Here is a 21,730-nt window from a genome sequence, read left to right as displayed (position 1 = left end):
GTCACAAGCCCTTGCCCTTCCCTGCCTACAGTCTATTCCTCACATATTGGCCTGAATTATGTGTTTAAATATAAATTGAATTATGCCACTTCTCTGCTCAAACCCGCTTAGAGTTTCTCATTTGATGAAGAAATCAACCCCTTAATAATAAAAAAAAAACTTCATATCACACATTCAGTTGACACAATAATCCTTAACCTTTAGAGAGATCCTTAACCTTTAGAGAGATCAATATCAAACTCCCACTGGCTCTTTTGAACTGTGACTTCCTTTGTTTTTAAATATATATTTCACCCCTTTTCTATCTTTGTCTATCTTTAGTCCCTGCTGGTGAGCCCTTCACTTCCTTCTATAGATAGACATTTAGTAAACAACAGAAGCAGTATTTCAAAACTGGGCATGTGTAAATTATTTTCCCCACAACTACATCTCACTCAAAGTAACAGCCAAAGTCCTCACAATGGCCTATGAGGTTCCTCCATAGTGTCTCTCACCTCACAGCCTACTACTTTCCCTGGGCACACACTGTTTCTCCTGCCATTGGCTTGTTGGGCACACTCCTGCTTCAGGATCCTGTGCTCTCTTGGTGAGATGTCCTCTGATTAGGGCCATGCTGTCCACCTCTAGCTTCCCATTTTCTATCTTCCTCCCTGCTGTATTGCCTCCACAGCATTTCTTATAGTCTAATATACCAGATTATTTATTTATTTACTTTATTTATTTATAAATAACTGTCTTTCTCCTCCATTAAATTTAAGACCAGGGATTTTTCTTTGTCTTGTTCATTGATCTATACTCAATATCTAGAATAGTGCCTGATGCACACACAGTAGGCTCCCAATAAACATTTGTCAAATAATGACTAATGAACAAATAGTCCCATTTATGATTAGACTTTTATAATCTGAAAGACCTTTATTTCACTGAGCTGCAATTAATGTCATTATAATATCCACAAATTTAATGGTCCTAGGTCTATTCTTAGCTTCAGAAGGAATGACACATGATAAGCCAAGTATCTGAAGAATGGCTGCACATCAACTAGGAGTTTTCTCATCTTCAAATTTAAGATCTTCAGTTATTTTGGTCTTCCTGTTTTCCTTCAAAGGTAATATGTCTTTTTTTTTTTTTTAACTGGCTGCATTTAAGATTTTTCTCAAACTTCAGAAAAGACAAAAGCATCTCATCTCTCCTGAGATCTGTCTTAGGCCTTGAAACCTGTGTTGGGGGATGCAGATGCCGTTGCTCTCTCTCTCTCTTTGCTCAACATCTTGCCTCAACCCATCAGGGAGCAGTCTCTTTATTGTCTATCTTTGATTTTCAATCATTTGAACATGTACCTAGGTGTAGTTTTCTTTGCACTTATCTTGCTTGGATTGAGGATAGGCTTCTTGAGTCTGCTAGTTAATGACTCTTGATAAATTTAGAAAAGTCTCAAGGTCTATCTCTTTAATTACTCGTTTTATTCCATTCAATCTTTCTTCTACTTCTTGTACTCTCATTACATGTTAGACCATCTAACAGTGCCCCACATGTTTTCCATTTGTTCTCTTCCTTGTTCCTTTTTCCTTTTCTAATATTTTTTTCCCTCTTTGTGCTTCAGTTTGGATAATTTCTCTGAAGCTATCTCTAAGTTCACTAATCCTATCTTTTGCTTTGTCCATCTGCAGTTATGGCTATCCAATGAGTCCTTAATTTCAGATACTGTATTATTCAGTTTTAGGATCTAATTTAAATAGAGCTAATTTCTATGAAATCCTCCATTTTTTCAACATTTTTCTTTACAGTATTAATAACAATTATTTCAAACTCCTGTCTACTAATTTCAAATCTCAGTCATCTGTGGGTCTTTTCCACTAGCTAAATTTTCTCCTGATAATGGGTCAAATCTTCCTGCTTTTTGAATATCTTTTTTCTTTTTTATCATGTATCAGACACCATGTATAAAAAGGCTACAGAAACAGAAATCAACATTATTTTCTCCCAGAGAAGGCACATCTATTCTCGCCAGGCAGCACGGATAAGGGGTGGATCATTTCCATCCAGTTGTGAACTGAACTAGGTTGGGGTTGGCTTGCAACTCTAACTAAACCCAATTCACCTTTGGTTTCAAACATCTCAAGGGTGAGACGTCCTGTGTTTGTTGCAGGCCTTTCCCTACAATGTTGCACTGTTCAATAGAAATATAATGCAAACCACAATTGGGAGCCACCTATGTAAATGAAAATTTGCTGGTAGTTACACTGATAAAAGGATTAAAAAAAACAGTGGAAAACAGTTGCAATAATATATTTAACTCAATATACCTAAAATATGGTCACTGCAATATATAATCGATATAAAGATTATTAATGAGATATTTTTCTTCTTAATTCTTCAAAATCTTCAGTATCTTTTATACTTACAGACTATCTCAATTAGGATTGCCACATTTCAAAAGCAGAACAGTCACATGTAGTCAGTGGCTACTGTACTGAACAGTGCACCTCTAGCATGGCTTTGTCTTTTAAGGAATGTGAAACTTTGAGAAACTCAATTTCTTCTTGCCAGCTCCCTTCCACACTTGATACACAGAAAAAAGCACTGCGGAGGACTGACTGTATGTTTGAGGCTCCTCCAGATTCCAATATGTCACTCTAGCCTACGTGACTGATAAATGTCCCTTGATTTCTACTTCCCACAACAAAATCTCTCTGCTTATAGCCAGACGAAGCAAAAAGTTCCAGAGCTGAAAAGAGTACCCAGTGTCAAATGTAAAATAGATAGCTAGTGGGAAGCAGTCACATAACACAGGGAGATCAGCTCGGTGCTTTGTGACCACCTAGATGGGTGGGATAGGGAGGGTGGGAGGGAGACGCAAGAGGGAGGAGATATGGGGATACATGTATACATATAGCTGATTCACTTTGTTATACAGCAGAAACTCAACACACTATTGTAAAGCAATTATATTCCAATAAAGATGTAAAAAAAAAAAAAGAGTACCGACTGTCCACTTACCTAGAAAGGGTATTTCTCTCTCTGAAATTTAATTCCTCTGGACCTTTTTGTGACATCAATTAATATTTTTTTCTTAAATCAGTTTTGTTGAGATATAACTGACATCCCATAAAGTTTGTCCTTTTGAGATGTACAATTCAGTGTTTTATTTTGTATACTCTCATTTTACTCATTATATATCATTCATTGTACCTAACTACTATCTGATACTAGAACATTTTTATCACCCCCAAAAGAAATCCTATACCCATTAGCAGTCATTCTATTTTCCCCTCCTAGCTAACACTATTCTACTTTCTGTCTGTATGTGTTTTTGTCTACTCTGGAAATTTCATATAGATGGAATCATATAATATGTGGCTCTTTGTGTTTGGCTTCTTTCACTTTGTGTTTTTCTAACATCGATCCATATTATAGCATATACTTCATCCCTTTCTATGGCAGAATAATTTTCTATTTTATGGGCATAACACGTTATACTTAACCATTCATCAGTTGATAAACCTTTCTGTAGTTTTGACTTTTTAGATATTATGAATAGTGCTGCTATGAACATTGGTGTGCATGCTTTTGTATGGATATATGTTTCAATTCTCTTGTGTACATACCTAGGAGTTAAATTCCTGCATCATATGGTAACTCTATGTTTAACCTTATGAGAAATTGCCAGTTTTCCACAGGAGATGCACCATTTTACATTCCCACTAGAAATGTATGAGGGTTCCAATTTCTCCACATCTGTTGCCTTTTATATTATAACCATGCTAGTGGGTGTTGTTTTGACTTGTATTTCCCTAATGACTAATGGGGTTGAACACCTTTACATGCGCTTATTAGCCATTTTTATATCTTCTTTGCATATATATCCAAATCCTTTGTACATTTTTTAACTGGTTGTCCATCAATTATTGAGTTGTAAGAGTTTTTTACCTATTCTGGATATAAATCTCTTATCAGATAGGTGATTTGTAAATATTTTCTCCCATTCTGTGGCTTGTCACTTTCTTGATAGAGTCCTTTGAAGCACAAAAGTTTATAATATTGATACAGTTCATTTTATCTATTTTTTCTTTTGTCCCCCATGCCTTTGGTGTCATTTATAAGAAACCATTATCTAATCGGAGGTCACAAAGATTTACTCCTATGCTTCCTTCTATAAGTTTCAGAATTTTAGCTCTTAATTGTACGTCTCTGATCCATTTGACTTAATTTTTGTATATAATGTCAGGTAAGGGTCCAATTTCATGTGGATATATAGATTTCTGAGTACCATTTGTTGAAAAACTATTCTTTACCACTGGATTGTCTTGGCTCCTTTATTAAAAACCAATTGATAGTAAATGTGATGGTTTATTTCTGGACTCTCAATTCTATTATTGATCTGTATGTCTACCTTCATATCAGTACTCCACTAGCTTGATTATTGTTGTTTTGTCATAAATTTTGAAATCTGGAAGTGTGAATCCTCCAACTTTGTTCTTTTCTAAGATTGTTTTGGCTATTCTGAGTTCCTTGAAATTCCATATGAATAATTTTCCATATAGAAACTTTGCCAATTTCTACAAAGAAGCTAGCTGGAATTTTGATGTGGATTATGTTGAATCTGAAGATCATTTTGAGGAGTACTGACATCTAACAATACTAAGTCTTCTGATCTATGTAATTGGGATATAATTCCCGTGTATTTAGATCTTCTTTAATTTCTTTCAACAATGTTTTGTAGTTTTTAGAATGTAAGTTGTATATTTATTTTGGTAAATTTATTTGTAAGTATTTAATTCTTTTTGATGCTATTATAAATGGAATTGCTTTCTTAATTTCACTTTTAAAGAGTTCATTGCTTATTATTATTGTGAACTGATATTTACACAGTCGTTCCTTGGTATCTGTGGGGGAATGGTCCAGGACCCGCCGGGAATACCAAAATCCATAAATACTCAAGTCCCTTAGAGTCAGCTCTCAATATCCATGGTTCTGTATCCACGGATTCAACCAACCATGGGCTGTGTAGTATTTACTATTGAAAAAAACCCACATATAAGTGGACCCATGCAGTTCAAACCTGTGTTGCTCAAGGGTTAACTATATATTGATTTTTTATCCTGCAACCCTGCTGAACTAGTTTATTGACCCAAAAGTTTTCCAGAGGATACCTTAGGATTTTCTATATACAAGGTCATGTCATCTGCAAAAAGACACAGTTTTATTTCTTCCTTACCATCTGGGTACCTTTTATTTCATTTTCTTGCCCAACTGCCCTGGTTAGAACCTCTAATACAATGCTAAATAGAAGTGGTGAGAGCAGATATCTTGTCTTGCTCCTGATCTTAAGGGGAAAGCACCCAGTCTCTGACTATGAACTATATTAGCTGTGGGTTTTTTATAGATGCCATTTATCACACTGAGGAAGTTAGAAAAAACAAGACCGAAAGAAGAAACACAAAAGGCAGATTAAAAGAAAGAGGAAGTAAAAACATATGGAAAGGGAGCGGGAGAATGACATTACTAAATCACATAATCAGGGGGAGGGACTAAACGATAGAAATATGAATTTAAAAATAACTGAAGAGAATTCTAAAGAAATAGATTCTGAAATGCTCTGCCATTAGATAAGTATATGCTTTTGGAAAAACACATAAAAATTCTGTGTGCCTCGGTTTTGTCAATTAGAAAAAGAAAGTAAGGGCATGTATTCTGTAAACATAAAATAGCTATTATGTACTTTTTGTGTACATATTCATATGTATTTTGTGTGAGGCAGGATGTGAGGCACTGAAGATCTAAAGAGATAATGTACATTTTTAGACTTTATTTTTTGGCATTATATTTCTATATTCTATAAAATAAGTCAAACTATTAAAATAGTGAAATGGATTGAAATGAGATACAGGCAAAGAAGGTAAAAAGTAAAGAAAGAAAATATATGAAAAGGGAAAAGGTAAAGAATGAAGAAAGATACAGAAAGGGAAGGAAAAATAAGGAAGGTCTGTAAAAATATACAGAAGTGAATAAGAAGAGAGACTGAGGGAAAAAAAGTTCAAGAAGGACAAAGGGGAGGAAGCAATGAAGGGGGCACAGGACAGCCACATCTCCACAAATGACTGCTGAAGAGCCAGAAAGGGGAAAGGGTAGAGGAGGAGAGGAAGTATCTTAGTGGTTCACTTTATTGATGGTAATAGGGTCTTTTAATATGAAACATATTTCTTTCACCAAAAGGAAAGTAGGAAACTCTTTGAGGACTACTTAGCTCTGAAGTGGAAAAGAAAAGATAAATATACCTAAAAGAATTTCCAAATGTTAGAAAATTAAATTGTTTTCACCCAGAAAGGATTCTGCTGTAATCCTTTCTCTAGATACTGAGGAAGTCAAAATATGAGTTGTGATCTTGGCTCTGTCATTACTTGACTAGAGACAATTATTCTTCTGACTCCTCAGTTTCCTAACCTATAAAATAAGGAAGTTGGATTAGATGATTCCTAAGGCCTACTTCAGTTTTGACATCCTTAAATTTTACGTAAGTTAGCAAAATAAAAACTTATTTAAGGGATGAATACTATAAGCTACCAGAAAAAGTAATACAAGAAAGCAAGCAAGATATACAATTCAATGGCAAAAAATGTCAACACAAATAACAGAAAAAATTGAGAAAACAAAATACCTAGGTTCACTTAAAGTAAAAATAGCTGTAACCCTCTAGGTGGTAAATGTATTACAAAAATCAGAATCTTTCTGAGCAGTAACATTTATTGGAGAACAGTAGAAATTTATTTCTGATAAGAGTGAGAGACTACAACATCTGAAAAACAGACCAGCAGGAAAAATAAGACACTTGTTCATCTGTATTTCTGTGACTTTTCTCACTTGGCATTATTTGCAACTGTACTTTTATGTCTGGCAGCAGTGCCAACTTCAGTACGAATGATATATTATTTTTATCATGTTGATTACATGTGTTCACCAGTTTAGTTGTCCATATATGCTTGGTGTGGTTTGCAAATAGTCAATGACAAAATCCAGAGCATGGCATTTTCACAGAAAGTGTTTACTGTGAAATTTCTCCTTAGAAGTTTGCTTTTCTTTACAGCTTTGATCCATATGACACGCACAGTCCTACATTTCAAATAATGGCTTATAGTTAAGAAAATGCTTCATTTTAATACAATATGACTATATTAGGATATGGTAGTTCTAGAGAGGACCTAATTTTCTCATGTAATTAGAAATTTGGTCAAATTTAAAGTCTGCTAAAATTTTCCAAACTGCGCTTCTTCAGTTTTATGGTGACTTGGTACTTACATTCTGTTATTCATCAACACTTCACAGAAATACTTGATTTGTCTGAATGAATTTAAAAACCCACAACTGAAGAAAATCAGAAAAACCTGGTTTTAAATATCAAAAGATCCCGAATGAAAAGTATTTCTACAGGCCACACTGAGCAAGTTTTATTGATCAGTGTACTTCTTTGCAGTATGAAATTGTTGCAAGATTGAACATAAGAAAATAAACTTACTGGTAAATATCTTTCCTGAGGACAGATCTGCCAAGGGGATTGTCAGCCTGGGGAGCCATAGCAACAGAGCCAATCTTCAGAACCATGGTGTCTTCTTTTGCTGCCTGATTAGCTGTAAAAGAAATAGATCAATGATGTATACAGTAGATCTGTATGCAACTTCATCTTTAAGGAAAATTTTTTGAATAATGGGATAGAGACAAATTAAGATAAGACCATAAATGAGAACAAGGAAAAATTTGTTTAAAATAGAAATATTTAATGCTTTTCTTAACTATTTCCTTTACATCCCAATAAGTAGTTCTCTGGATAGACAATTAAAATGGCAATGAAAAAAAACTCCACTCAACATGAAAACATGTGATATTAATTAAACGTAAGTAATATTGAAGCAGTATGTTTATCTAATTTCATGATCTGATAATAACTACATCTTTCTCCCAAGTGATTTTCAGCCCTGGGGTTTCAACACTGCATTGTTGTTTACAAATATATTGAAGGATATCAGAAAGGCAGTAACAAATTCTCAAAGTTACTTGAATTTACACAATTAGTAATAATTAAATACAACGCACGCACGCACACACACACACACACACACACACACACACACAATAGCACGTTAGGCTGTAACATGTCAGCTTAATGCCTGCAATGGTGAAGAAAATAATGGCTGCAGTGATAAAGAAAAAACCCAGTAATTGATTAATACGTAAGGACACTTCAACTTTCTATTCTAGGCACTTTTTAATTTTAATAATTTCTATAGTGGAATTACTTGAGAAATAGTAATTTCACACTTGTGTAAAAGTTCTGCTTCCTAATGGAATCTAAAGCTAAGTATTCTCAGAAAACAATAAAAGGTAAAAGGGTATATTAATTCTGATTCTTTTCTCTATACTGAAAAAAAAATTTTATCACATGTTCTCATGATAAAAAGCCCAACAATTTTTCTATAAGTCACTGGCTAATTTAATGTCTTTTTCTAAAAATTATTTGGAATGAAAAGGTGTTCTTGATGGCCCCATTAATTTACATTAAATTTTACTCCCTCTTCCCCCACAGATGAGTCTACTGTAGTAGCTGTTTAAAATTGTTAACAATATACAACTTTTTGGGTTGTGAAGAAAACATATACTAAAATTCATAATTTCTCTCAAAGAACAACCATCTGCCACAAACGGAACAGAAAAGGACTGGCTGCAAGACCTCAGGAATATCCTGAACAGAACATGCCTACAAAGGCATACAATCCATATTTCCCAAACTGTGGTGGCCAAAGAATGCAAAAGCTAAGAGATTATTTCCAGCTGCTTCAGCAGAACACTCAGTATGGTCTGACTTAGATTAGTCTAAAAAAGAAAGTCAGAATTAAGAAAATCAAGAAAAGTAAGAAGAAAGATATTCAGCGAGGAAAAGAAAGAACCAAAATAAGATGTACATAAAGGGAGAGGCAAAATGGCAGGGGAAGGGGAAGGACAGCAAAAGGGGAAGAAAGAGGCAAGCTATCATAATAAATATTACCATGTGGATGCTACAATAAAGATGGTATTTTTAAATGTCCATAGCAAAAAAGATCAAATAGAAAACTACTTCTCATGCAGTTGTACTATTTTCAAATGACTAGAGGTCTGGCTTGATTATAGGTCCTTATACTATGAACACTGTTTACATTTCATAGATCTTGCATTTTAATGCCACGCTTATCAAATAGTTCCATGTGGGTAAAAACCTCTGATTAAGCAGAAGGCCTCAATTAAATCAATAAATAGTAAGCCTGGAGAATAGAGCATACCACAAAAGTGCAATTAGTGTACTTGCTAACTGTTCTTCTAGGCTACAGATACTACCGACCATATGAAAGTCTGAAATGTAATAGAAACACTGCAGCAAATGAGGTACATATGGAAGAAAAATGACGTACTTGGTGTTACATACAAAGCCAGATCCAAGAACAGAATTCTGTTTCTGTTAGAGCCAAAACTATTCTCACTATATTAAACTATGAAGTTATAATAATAATGATAAAAAGCACTTAATGCAGATCATCCACAAACTAAATTAAAACAATCAATTTTATTACAGAAAGTATTCAGCTTATCAAAATGTACCTTTGAGATATACAAAAAAATAATAATAATAGATATTTATGCAAGAAAGTGCCTTGAGTCATTTCTTTAGTTACTTTATAGTTGGCAAAAAAACAAGCTTCCCTTTTTTTTTTTAATTTTGGTATTCTTTTTTTTTCTTTAATAAAAACGTAAAAACATTTGAAGTTTGCAAATTTCATACCAATACAAGCAAACAGTACCATTAACAGAAACAGCTGAAGATTAGGGGAAAGATGATGATTCCATATAGGTTAATACACATTTTGTATAAACAGCTGAACTGTGGTGGGAGTGGTGGTAGCTGTAGGCAGTGGTTGAAGGTGTACGCGGGCAAGACTTCTGGGTCCTTGCTCTGGCAAGGATCAGACAAGAGATGTGGTCCACCTGGTCAGAGCTCGCAGCTAAGACTGCAGTCAAAGGCAAGACTCCTGAGCCAACATCATGCACCACAGATCTTCTCTATTTCTGTCCATCCAGAACTGGAGGGTATAACTCTCCCTGACAAAGCCTATTCATGCTATCTATGAGAGGCCCTAATAATTAACTCTGGGCCTTCCAACCTAATATGAATGTTGGTAGGTAACGCAACATCTTACTGGTGAATTACTCTTCATGAATTTATCTATCCCCACCTTGAACTTAACTATATATATATATATATATATATATATTTAAAGAACTTTATTGGAATATAATTGCTTCACAGTACCGTGTTAGTTTCTGTTGCACAACAAAGGGAATCAGCCATATGCATACACATGTCCCCATATCCCCTCCCTCTTGAGCCTTCCCCCATCCTCCCTATCCCACCCCTCTAGGTCATCGCAAAGCACCGAGCTGATCTCCCTGTGCTCTGCTGCTGCTTCCCACCAGCCAAAAATTTTACATTCAGTAGTGTATATATGCTGATGCTACTCTCACTTTGCCCCAGCTTCACCCTCCCACCCCGTCATCAAGCCCATTCTCTATATGTCTACCTCTTTATTCCTATTCTGCAACTAGGTTCATCACTACCACTTTTTTTAGATTATAAATATATATATGTATATATATATACACATATGTGGTAGCATACAGTAGTTGTTTTTCTCTTTCTGACTTCACTCTGTATGACAGACTCTAGGTCTATCCACCTCACTACAAATAACTCAATTTCGTTTCTTTTTATGGCTAATATTCCATTGTATATATGTGCCACATCTTCTTTATCCATTCATCTATCGATGGACATTTAGGTTGCTTCCATGTCCTAGCTATTGTAAATAGTGCTGCAATGAACACTGTGGTACATGACTCTTTCTGAATTATGGTTTGCTCAGGGTATATGCCCAGTAGTGGGATTGCTGGGTCATATGGTAATTCTATTTTTAGTTTTTTAAGGAACATCCATACTGTTTTCCATAGTGGTTGTATCAATTTACATTCCCACCAACAGTGAAAGAGGGTTCCCTTTTCTCCAAACCCTCTCCAGCATTTGTTGTTTGTTGATTTTTTGATGATGGCCATTCTGACCAGTGTGACCAACTACACACTATAGTTTTGATTTGTGTTTCTCTAATGATTAGTGATGTTGAGCATCCTTTCATGTGTTTGTTGGCAATCTGTATATCTTCTTTGGAAAAATGTCTATTTAGAGCTTCTGCCCATTTTTGGATTGGGTTGTTTGTTTTATTGATATTGAGCAGGCTGAGCTTCTTGTATATTTTGGAGATTAATCCTTTGTCAGTTGCTTCCTTTGCAAACATTTTCTCCCATTCTGAAGGTGGTCTTTTGGACTTGTTTATGGTTTCCTTTGCTGTGCAAAAGCTTTTCAGTTTCATTAGGTGCCATTTGTTTATTTTTATTGCCATTTCTCTAGGAGGTGGGTCAAAAAAGGATCTTGCTGTGATTTATGTCATACAGTGGTCTGCCTATGTTTTCCTCTAGAGTTTTATAGTGTCTGGTCTTACATTTAGGTCTTTAATGCATTTTGAGTTTATTTTTGTGTTTGGTGTTATGGACTGTTCTAATTTCATCTTTTACATGTAGCTGTCCAGTTTTCCCAGCACCACTTATCGAAGAGGCGGTCTTTTCTCCATGGTATGTTCTTACCTCCTTTGTCGTAAATTAGGTGCCCATAAGTGCATGGGCTTATCTCTGGGCATTCTATCCTGTACCATTGATCTATATTTCTCTTTTTGTACCAGTACCATACTGTCTTGATTACTGTAGCTTTGTGGTATACTTTGAAGTCGGGGAGCATGATTCCTCCAACTCCATTTTTCTTTCTCAAGATTGCTTTGGCGGACTTGAGGACATGGGGAGGGGGAAAGGTAAGCTGAGACAAAGAAAGAAAGTGGCATGGACATATATACACTACCAAATGTAAAACTGATAACTAGTAGGAAGCACCTGCATAGCACAGGAAGATCAGCTTGGTGCTTTGTGACCACCTAGAGGGGTGGGATACGGAGGATGGGAGGGAGGGAGACGCAAGAGGGAAGAGATATGGGGATATATGTATATGTATAGCTGATTCACTTTGTTATAAAGCAGAAACTAACACACCATTGTAAGGCAATTATACTCCAATAAAGATGTTAAAAAAAAAAAGAAGATTGCTTTGGCTATTTGGGGTCTCTTCTGTTTCCCTACGAATTGTAAGATTTTTCGTTCTAATTCGGTGAAGAATGCCACTGGTGGTTTTATAGGGATTGCACTGAATTTGTAGATTGCTTTGAGGAGTAGAGTCAGTTTCACAATGTTGATTCTTCCAATCCAAGAACATGGTATATTTCTCTGTTTATGTCATCATTAATTTCTTTCATCAGTTTTTTACAGTTTTCTGAGTAAAAGTCTTTCACCTCCTTAGGCAGGTTTATTCCTAGGTATTTTATTCTTTTTGTTGCAATGGTAAATGGGAGTGTTTCCTTAATTTCTCTTTCTGATTTTTTGTTGTTGGTGTATAGGAATGCCAGAGATTTCTGTGCATTAATTTTGTATCCGGCAACCTTACCACATGCATTGATTAGTTCTAGGAGTTTTCTGGTGGCATCTTTAGGATTTTCTACGTATAGTATCATGTCATTGGCAAAGAGAGACAGTTTTACTTCTTCTTTTCCAATTTGGATTCCTTTTACGTCTTTTTCTTCTCTGATTGTCGTGGCTAGGACTTCCAAAACTACGTTGAATAATAGTGGTGAGAGTGGACATCCTTGTCTTCTTCCTGATCTTAGTGGAAATGCTTTCAGTTTTTCACCATTGAGTATGATGCTTGCTGTGGGTTTGTCACATATGGCCTTTATTATGTTGAGGTAGGTAGCCTCTATGCCCATTTTCTGGAGAGTTTTTATCATAAATGGGTGTTGAATTTTGTCAAAAGCTTTTTCTGCATCTATTGACATGATCATATGCTTTTTATTCTTTAATCTGTTAATATAGTGTATCACATTGAGTGATTTGCATATATTGAAGAATCCTTGCTTCCCTGGGATAAATCCCACTTGATCATGCTGTATGATCCGTTTTTTTTGTCTGTGTGTGTGGTACGCGGGCCTCTCAATGTTGTGGCCTCTCCCGTTGCGGAGCACAGGCTCCGGACGCGCAGGCTCAGCGGCCATGGCTCACGGGCCCAGCCACTCCGCGGCATGTGGGATCTTCCCAGACCGGGGCACGAACCTGCATCCCCTGCATCGGCAGGCGGACTCTCAACCACTGCGCCACCAGGGAAACCCTGTATGATCCTTTTAATGTGCTGTTGGATTGTTTGCTAGCATTTTGTTGAGGATTTTTGCATCTATGTTCATCAGTGATATTGGTCTACAATTTCCTTTTTTGTGTGATATCTTTTTCTAGTTTTGGTATCAGGGTAACGGTGGCTTCGTAGAATGAATTTGGGAGTGTTTCTCCCTCTGCAACTTTTTGGAAGAGTTTGAGAAGGATCGGTATTAGCTCTTCTCTAAATGTTTGATAGAATTCGCCTGTGAGGCCATCTGGTCCTGGACTTTTGTTTGTTGGAAGGTTTTTAATTACCGTTTCAATGTCATTACTTGTGATTCGTCTGTTTATATTTTCTAATTCTTCCTGGTTCAGTCTTTGAAAATTGTACCTTTCCAAGAATTTGTCCATTTCTTTGTGGTTGTCCATTTAATTGGCATATACTTGTTTGCAGTAGTCTCTTATAATCCTTTGTATTACTGCAGTGTCAGTTGTGATCTTTCCTTTTTCATTTCTAATTTTATTGATTTGTGTCCTCTTCCTTTTTTTCTTGATGAGTCTGCCTAATGGTTTATCAATTATGTTTATCTTCTCAAAGAACCAGCTTTTAGTTTTATTGATCTTTGCTACTGTTTTCTTCATTTCCATTTCATTTATTTCTGTTCTGATCTTTATGATTTCTTTCCTTCTACTGACTTTGGGTTTTCTTTGTTCCTCTTTCTCTAGTTGTTATAAGTGTAGTGTAGATTGTTTATTTGAGATTTTTCTTGTTTCTTGGGGTGAGACTGAATTACTATAAACTTCCCTCTTAGAACTGCTTTTGCTGCGTCCCATAGGTTTTGGGTCATCATGTTTTTATTGTCATTTGTTTCTACGTATTTTTAAATTTCTTCTTTGATTTCTTCAGTGATCTCTTGGTTACTTAGTAGTGCACTGTTTAGCTTCCAGGTATTTGTGTCTTTTACAGTGTTTTTCCTGTAACTGATTTCAAATCTCACAGCATTGTGGTCAGAAAAGATGTTTGATATGATTTCAATTATCTTAAATATTCTGAGGCTTGATTTGTGACCCAAGATGTGATCTACCCAGGAGAATGTTCCATGTGCACTTGAGAAGAAAGTGTATTCTGTCACTTTTGGGTGGAATGTTCTATAAATATCAATTCGATCTATCTGGTCTATTGTGTCATTTAAAGCTGTGTTTCCTTATTTATTTTCTGTTTGGATGATCTGTCCATTGGAATAAGTGGGGTGTATAAGTCCCCTACTATTATTGTGTTACCGTCGATTTCTCTTTTCATGGTTGTTGGCATTTTCCTTATGTACTGAGGTGCTCCTATGTTGGGTGCATAAACATTTATAATTGTTATATCTTCTTGGATTGATCCTTTGGTCATTATGTAGTGTCCCTCCTTACCTCTTGTATCAGTCTTTAAAGTCAGTTTTATCTGATATGTGTATTGCTACTCCAGCTTTCTTCTGATTTCCATTTGCATGGAATATCTTTTTCCATACCTTTACTTTCAATGTATCCCTAGGTCTGAAGTGGGTCTCTTGTAGACAGCATACATATGGGTCTTGTTTTTGTATCCATTCAGCCAGTCTGTGTCTTTTGGTTGAGGCATTTAATCTATTTACACTCAAGGTTATTATCTATATGTATGTTTCTATTACCATTTTCTTAATTGTTTTGGGTTTGTTTTGTGGGTATTTTTCTTCTCTTGTGTTTCTTGATTAGAGAAGTTTCTTTAGCATTTGCTGTAAAGCTGGTTTGGTGGTGCCAAATTCTCATAGCTTTTGCTTGTCTGAAAAGCTTTTGACTTCTCCATTGAATCTGAATGATCCTTGCTGGGTAATCTTGCTTGTAGGTTTTTCTCTTTCATCTCTTTAAATATATCCTGCCACTCCCTTCTGGCCTGCAGAGTATCCACTGAAAAATCAGCTGATAACCTTATGCGGATTCCTTTGTATGCTATTTTTTTGTTTTTCTCTTGATGCTTTTAATATTTCTTATTTGAATTTAATTTTTGTTAGTTTATTTAATATGTGTCTTTTTGTGTTTTTCCTCGGGTTTATCCTGTATGGAACTTGCTGTGCTTCCTGGATTTGGGTGACTATGTCCTTTCCCATGTTAGAGAAGTTTTCCACTATAATCTCTTCAAATATTTTCTCAGACCCTTTCTTTTTCTCTTCTTCTTCTGGAACTCCTAGAATTCATATGTTGGTGCGTTTAGCATTGTCCCAGAGGTCTCTGTGATAGTCTTCAATTCTTTTCATTCTTTTTTCTTTATTCTGCTCCTTGGCAGTTATTTCCACCATTTTGTCTTCCAGCTCATTTATTCATTCTTCTGCCTTGGTTATTTTGTTATTGATTCCTCTAGTGTATTTTTCATTTCAGTTATTTTGTTGTTCATCTCTCTTTGTTTGTTCTTTAGTTCTTCTAGATCTTTGTTAAACATTTCTTGTATTCTCTCAATCTATATTTCCATTCTATTTCCGAGATTCTGTATCATCTTTCTCATTACTCTGAATTCTTTTCCAGGTAGATTGCCTATATCCTCTCATTTATTTGGTCTTGTAGGTCTTGTACCTTGCTCCTTTATCTGTGACATATTTTTTGCTGTCTCTCTTTTTTTTTTTTTAATGAGTGGGATTGTGTTTCTCTTTTATTGGTTGTTTGGCATGAAGCTTCCAACACTGGAGTTTGTAGGCTGTTGGGTAGAGCTGGGTCTTGGTGCTGAGATGAGGACCTCTCTGAGACCTCACTCTAATGAATATTCCCTGGGGTCTTAGGTTCTCTGTTAGCCCAGTGGTTTGGACCTGGAGCTCCCACCACAGGAGCTTCCGCCTGACCCCGGGCTCGCGAACCAAGATCCTGCAAGCCACATGGGGTGGCCAAAAAAAAAGAGAGAATAACAAGGTAAAAAATAAATTTAGACTAGGAAACTGACAGATATGTTAGAAAGTATATAAAAATAAAAATATAGATGAATCAACAACCGGAAGGTACATCAGTACCACATTAGGAAGAAAGAGGAAGAGGGGGGAAAAAAACAGTGTGTGTGTGTGTGGGAAGGCCTTGGCTGTGGAAGGCGGGGCCTAAGCCAGGGCGAGGTTTGGGCAGTGGGTGGGGCCAATGCTCAGGACCACAGGGCAGGAAAAGGCCATGGGGTCCGTGGGGGGTGGGGTTTAGGCTCAAGAAACAGAAGAGGCCCAGGCATGCCCTCCACCCCTGGTCTCAGAGGGCAGCGGACCTCACCTGGGAGCCCAGCAGGCTTCCTGAGCTCCAACGGGCAGGGCAAACACGCTCCTCTCCTCTCCTGCTCCTCTGGTCTGGGGTCTGGGAGGGCCCCTCCCGCCTGCCTCTCCTGATCTCCCCGGCCTCCCTCCTATGCCCCCAAGGACCCACACAGCCTGGAGGGGGCTTGGAGGGCAGGGTATCAGCCTGGGAGCTCAACAGGCTCCCCGTGCCTGAATGGGTGGGGCAATCGCCCTCTGCTCCTCTCCCGCTCCTTCCCAAAGGCCCCTCCCACCTGCCTCTCCTGTTCTCCCCTCTGCCTCCTTCCTATGCCCCCAGTACCCACATGACCTGGAGGGGGCTTTGGAGGGCAGGGGATCTGCCTGGGAGCTCAGCAGGCTTCCCTGGCCTGAGTGGGCGGGGCAAATACCCTCTGCTCCTCTCCTGCTCCTCCCACAGGGCCCCTCCCACCTGCCTCTCCTGATCTCCCCAGCCTCCCTCCTATGACCCAAGGACCCACATGGCCTGGATGGGGCTTTGGAGTGGGGGGAACCGGCTTGGGCGCTCAGCAGGCTCCCTGGCCCAAGTGGGCCAGGCAATTGCCCTCCACTCCTCTCCCGCTCTTCCTGGAGAGTCCCTCCCACCTGCCTCTTATGACCTCCCCAGCCTCAGGGGTGCCGATCCTTTCTGGCCTCCACTTCTCCTCCCCTCTCAGTCCCCCTGTGTGCTAATGGTTCAATCTGGGGTTCCTCCCATCCCCTTGGGCATCAGAGTCCTCCACTGGCAGCCAGCAGGCACCCTGGTTGTGGGGAGATGCTAACTCCGCGTCTTCCCACACAGCCATCTTGACTCCACCTCAAAGCTTCTCTTTTTTCGTTTACTTCACCTGCATTTACTAGTTGGACCAAATGAGGAAATGTTCCCTCTAGAAGCATTTTCAACACGAAAATGAATGCCTTCCTTCTTTGCTTTAACTGTATTTTTAAAAATTAAGTCTCATGAGGAACTACTCACTCTAGAAGACTCATTAGATCTAAAACTCAGTCCTCTGTTATGAAATAAGTAGCTCTAGCTGGAAGCCAAACACCTGTAGATTCAGAATCTTGATAACTGCACATAAAGCAAGCAATATTCAAGTCGAAAACCAGACTTTCAATATCACTTCTTTAAATATTAGAATGTTAAATATAATTTTCTTATTGTTAAATGAATTTTAAGATGAACTATTATAAACTTTTACATTTACTGTAAAATGAAACATGAGTCGAAAGATTTTATCTTTTCTTGAGGCAAGAGTATGTATTGAAAATGAAAAGGCTATGAACTCTGAAATTATGAGCTTGTGTAAGTAACCAAAAGCTTAAATAAGGAGCAGAATTTTCATGTAATTGTCAGACAAAGTCAGACTGTTGATCATAACTAAGTTTCCTTAAATTCAACATAAAATAAAAGCATTTTAGAGACTTCAACTTTTCCTTTAAGATTCTCAATATAAACTCTACATAATAAAACATCTGAAGTCTCAAGTTTTATAAAGCCAGAATTATACTGACAACCCTACACAAAGCCATCAACAAAAGGTTTTATTAGTTATTGTCATACTTGCAGTTGAAGACAGAGAGAAGGTTCAATAAATGTGTAACCTAATGATTATGTATATTAATGGGAAATGTAGTTGCATCTAGTTTACCAATCATCTCTGATCAACAGGCACAAATTGCTTGGAGATAGTTTTATAAAATAGTTCCTGCTGAGAAGTATGATATAGGAGCATTTTAGTATGCTATCACACTCAGTAAGACATAATTTACATTTGGTTTAATTAATCTGATAAAAATATTATGACCATTTGAATTAAGAGTAGCAATGCCGAAAGATAACGTGTCAAAAAAATCTAACATAATATGTCAAAACCTTTGAATTTTTGGCATGCATTTTTATATACTTTTTTGTGGATAGCCACATAGTTTGGCAATTCATAACATCTCAGGTAAATAGATATGAGAACAGGTACAAGTAAAGATATGTACATGTAGATATAAATATAGATATATACCTAGAGAGACACACACACACACACACACACACACACACACACACACACACACACGGCAAAAACACCCCAAAAATGAAAAGACATATGCAATACAATGTAGGTCAAACAAAAGGCTTAACACAAAAAGCTCTTAACAAATGATGAAGATGAGCAACTCCTTAGAAAAAAAGTGTACTTTTCATTAATGAGACTGAGAAAAGACCAAAAAGTTTCATAAACCTCTGTTAGAATGACAGTGTGGAAACAGTATACACTGCTACAGCCATTTAGGGGGGCATTTTGACATCCCTTAATATTTTGAAGATATTTATACCCTTTGATCTAGCAATCCTTTTGCTAGGAATTTATTTTATATATACTCACCCAAGTCATGAAAAATGCCACTAAAAAGGTGTTTATTACAAAAAGTATTCACACAAGCAAAGGATTAAAATTAACCAAAAGTCCACAGAGAAATGTGGCAGACCATATTTTCCAAAGATGGCTATAACAAGATCCCACCCACAGCCTCACCGCATACTCTTATTCAAGGTTACCTGCTTAGCAGGTGCTTAGGGATCAGAATTTTGAACTTATACCTTAAAAATCCCACCACAAGCACCACCAAAAAAAAAAAAAAGAAAAAAGCAGCTTTAAAAATAAAATAGCAAGAGTTTAGAAATTTTCTTGCAATTACAATCAATTGGAGATTCTCCTAGTTATAGCAGCCAAATGGGAAATTTAAACCAACATCAACAAAACTGTGTGATATATAGTATTAGTCATGAAACATAACTAATTGGTCATAAAACAATAAGCCAACAAATGACAAACAAACAAAACAAATGCACACACAAGGGAAATAAAGCTGTTCCTTTCCCACCCTTTTCTCAAATAGCCAGATCTGTATTCCTTCAGACATCTACACAAATCAATGAAACACAAGAACCTGTTTCAATAAACCACCACTGAGTATGACATAAAAATGAAGCTAGAGTTAACCACGGAAACTGCTGACCTGTGTCTCATTGTGAAGGTGCTCAGCACACAGGTACTACCACCCCTACTAAGAGGGAGCTCCCATTGCTCTTCCCGTTGACTCAACTATGCCTGCACATCAGTATTGTTCAGAAAATACCATAAATCCTGTCCTAGTCAAAAGGGCTTCCAAGCAGATTGATGGTTACTCAAAAACACAGAATCCTAAACAAAGAACTACATATAAGCCAGCAATTTCACTCCTAGGTATATATCCAAAAGAATTAAAAATGGGCTCAAACAGACGTTTGTATATAGTAGCATTACTCACAATAGCCAACCCAACAGTGGAAACAACCTAAGTATCTGATAGAGACTGGATAAACAAAATGGGGTGTATCTACACAATAGATATTATTCGGGCATAAAAAGAAATGAAACTGTGATACATGCTACAACACGAATGGACCCGGAAAACATTATGCTAAGTGAAATAAGCCAGACACAAAAGGACAAATATTCTGTGATTCAACTTTTATGAAATATCTAGAAGAGGAAAATTCAGAGAGACAGAAAGTAAATTAGAGGTTACCAAGGGGGAGTTACGGCTTAATATATAAGGTATAGAGTTACAGTTTGGGGTGATGAAAACATTTTGGAAATAGACAGTGGTGAAGGCTGCACAAGATTGTCAATATAATTTATGCCATTAATGCAGTGTGTGGTGTGTTTGCTAATTTTTTAAAGCAATTTTTAATTCTCTTAGGTATATAGAACACAACATTTGAGTTTAACAAAACAACTGAAAGTATAAGCTTTACTAGCAAAAGACCTAAAGAAAAAAAATCTCATATTTCTTACTCTAGTAATTAGTAGCAATTACTTACTCTAGTAATTATATTTTGATATAACTCCTAAAGATTTAGTTGTAAAGTGACTATAACATATTTACTCTTTTTAAAATACACCAAACTGCAACCTACAACCTGCTACCATATTACAAAAAGAAAAACTAAAGTCCTTAGATGTAGGTTATTGAAAATCAGAGCAAAAAAAAAAATTCTGAAAACATACCTTCAATACTTGGCTGCATTTCTTCTGTTTTTGGAACAAAAATTCTGATTACACTTGTGTTGATATAAATCAAAGGTAAATTGCGTGAAGTCAGCGTATGGGTCCTCATGGGCTGACCAGGAGATTTTCTTTTCTCTTTTTGGGTCCTTGGTAGTTTTGCTTGAAATATACTTGCAATGGCATTAAGTAAAGGAAAACAAAGGACAATATCAAAGGCTTGTGCTGAAAGAAGTATTTCATGAAGAAAATGAGGGGAACCATCTGTTAAACTTTCAGGTAACTTATGAAAACTTCTTCGCTCATTTCTTGATGTTAACTTGTGGCGAACATTTTTTGTTACAGCTTTTGTATATGTCAAAGAGAGAAATCCATGCTGCTGATGAGAGCCATCTAGAAGTTTTGCAGTTGTCTGTTCCAGAAAAAGGAAATCACAATACATGTTTATTAAAAAAAGGGGAAAAAAACACAAAACAAACTATTTGAAAGCAGAAAACAATCTCGGTTGATACTTTAATCTTTTATCACGTCCACACTTTTTTTTTCATGACTGGTCAGCTGTTTATTACAAATAAAAAAATAAAAGCATACTTCTTAATGAGCACATTACTGATCAATTCCATAAACAGGGCAAAAGCCTCTAAGACAAAATGACTGAACTTGAAGTTAGGAATCCTGAATTGTAGTTCTAGATCTTGAGTGAGGTAATTAACCTCTTTGTGCTTGTTTCTATAATTTCTACTTTTTCTGTAACGTTCAGAATTTAGAACAGATCGTATCTAGATTTATCTTTTCATTCTTGATAATTTTTCATTAAGAGTAGTAATATGCCGTCATAATTTGGGTCAGAGAGGGGTTTTCTACGCACGCGAAATTGAAATACCATGTTATGTATTTCCATTTGTGAAATGGAACCAATAGTTTTCCTGAACCAATTAATGTACATAAAATTCTAATTTGCATATTACTCAAAATAAAATTAGACTTAAGTTGTTATATTCCACATTCCCAACCCCTCTTCCCAAGGCCTGATGAAGATTTTTAGGTATTAGAGTCCAAAGAGTGATGTTAAGAGAGGAAGTGAACCGA

The 21,730-nt window shown here is 36.6% G+C and overlaps 1 protein-coding gene across 5 annotated transcripts in view; it reads right to left on the bottom strand.

The window, feature by feature from the left end:
• The window catches only part of VPS13B (vacuolar protein sorting 13 homolog B), a 793,535-nt gene that overhangs the window by 354,368 nt on the left and 417,437 nt on the right, over positions 1-21,730 (bottom strand). For 3 of the 5 annotated variants that reach the window (XM_060128467.1, XM_060128455.1, XM_060128456.1), the window contains exons 29-30: positions 20,645-21,053; positions 7,514-7,625 (exon numbers count right to left, since the gene is read on the bottom strand). In XM_060128467.1, the coding sequence (XP_059984450.1) occupies positions 7,514-7,625; positions 20,645-21,053 (521 nt within the window). Of the gene's footprint in view, positions 1-6,943; positions 7,111-7,513; positions 7,626-20,644; positions 21,054-21,730 lie in introns of those variants that run through there. The other 2 variants (XM_060128457.1, XM_060128458.1) reach the window with 2 other exon arrangements.

Source organism: Lagenorhynchus albirostris, chromosome 17 (assembly GCF_949774975.1).
Source record: "Lagenorhynchus albirostris chromosome 17, mLagAlb1.1, whole genome shotgun sequence".
NCBI lineage: Eukaryota > Metazoa > Chordata > Mammalia > Artiodactyla > Delphinidae > Lagenorhynchus > Lagenorhynchus albirostris.
The sequence above is the reverse complement of the archived record's forward strand: the minus strand, read 5'-3'. Positions and strand labels throughout refer to the sequence as shown.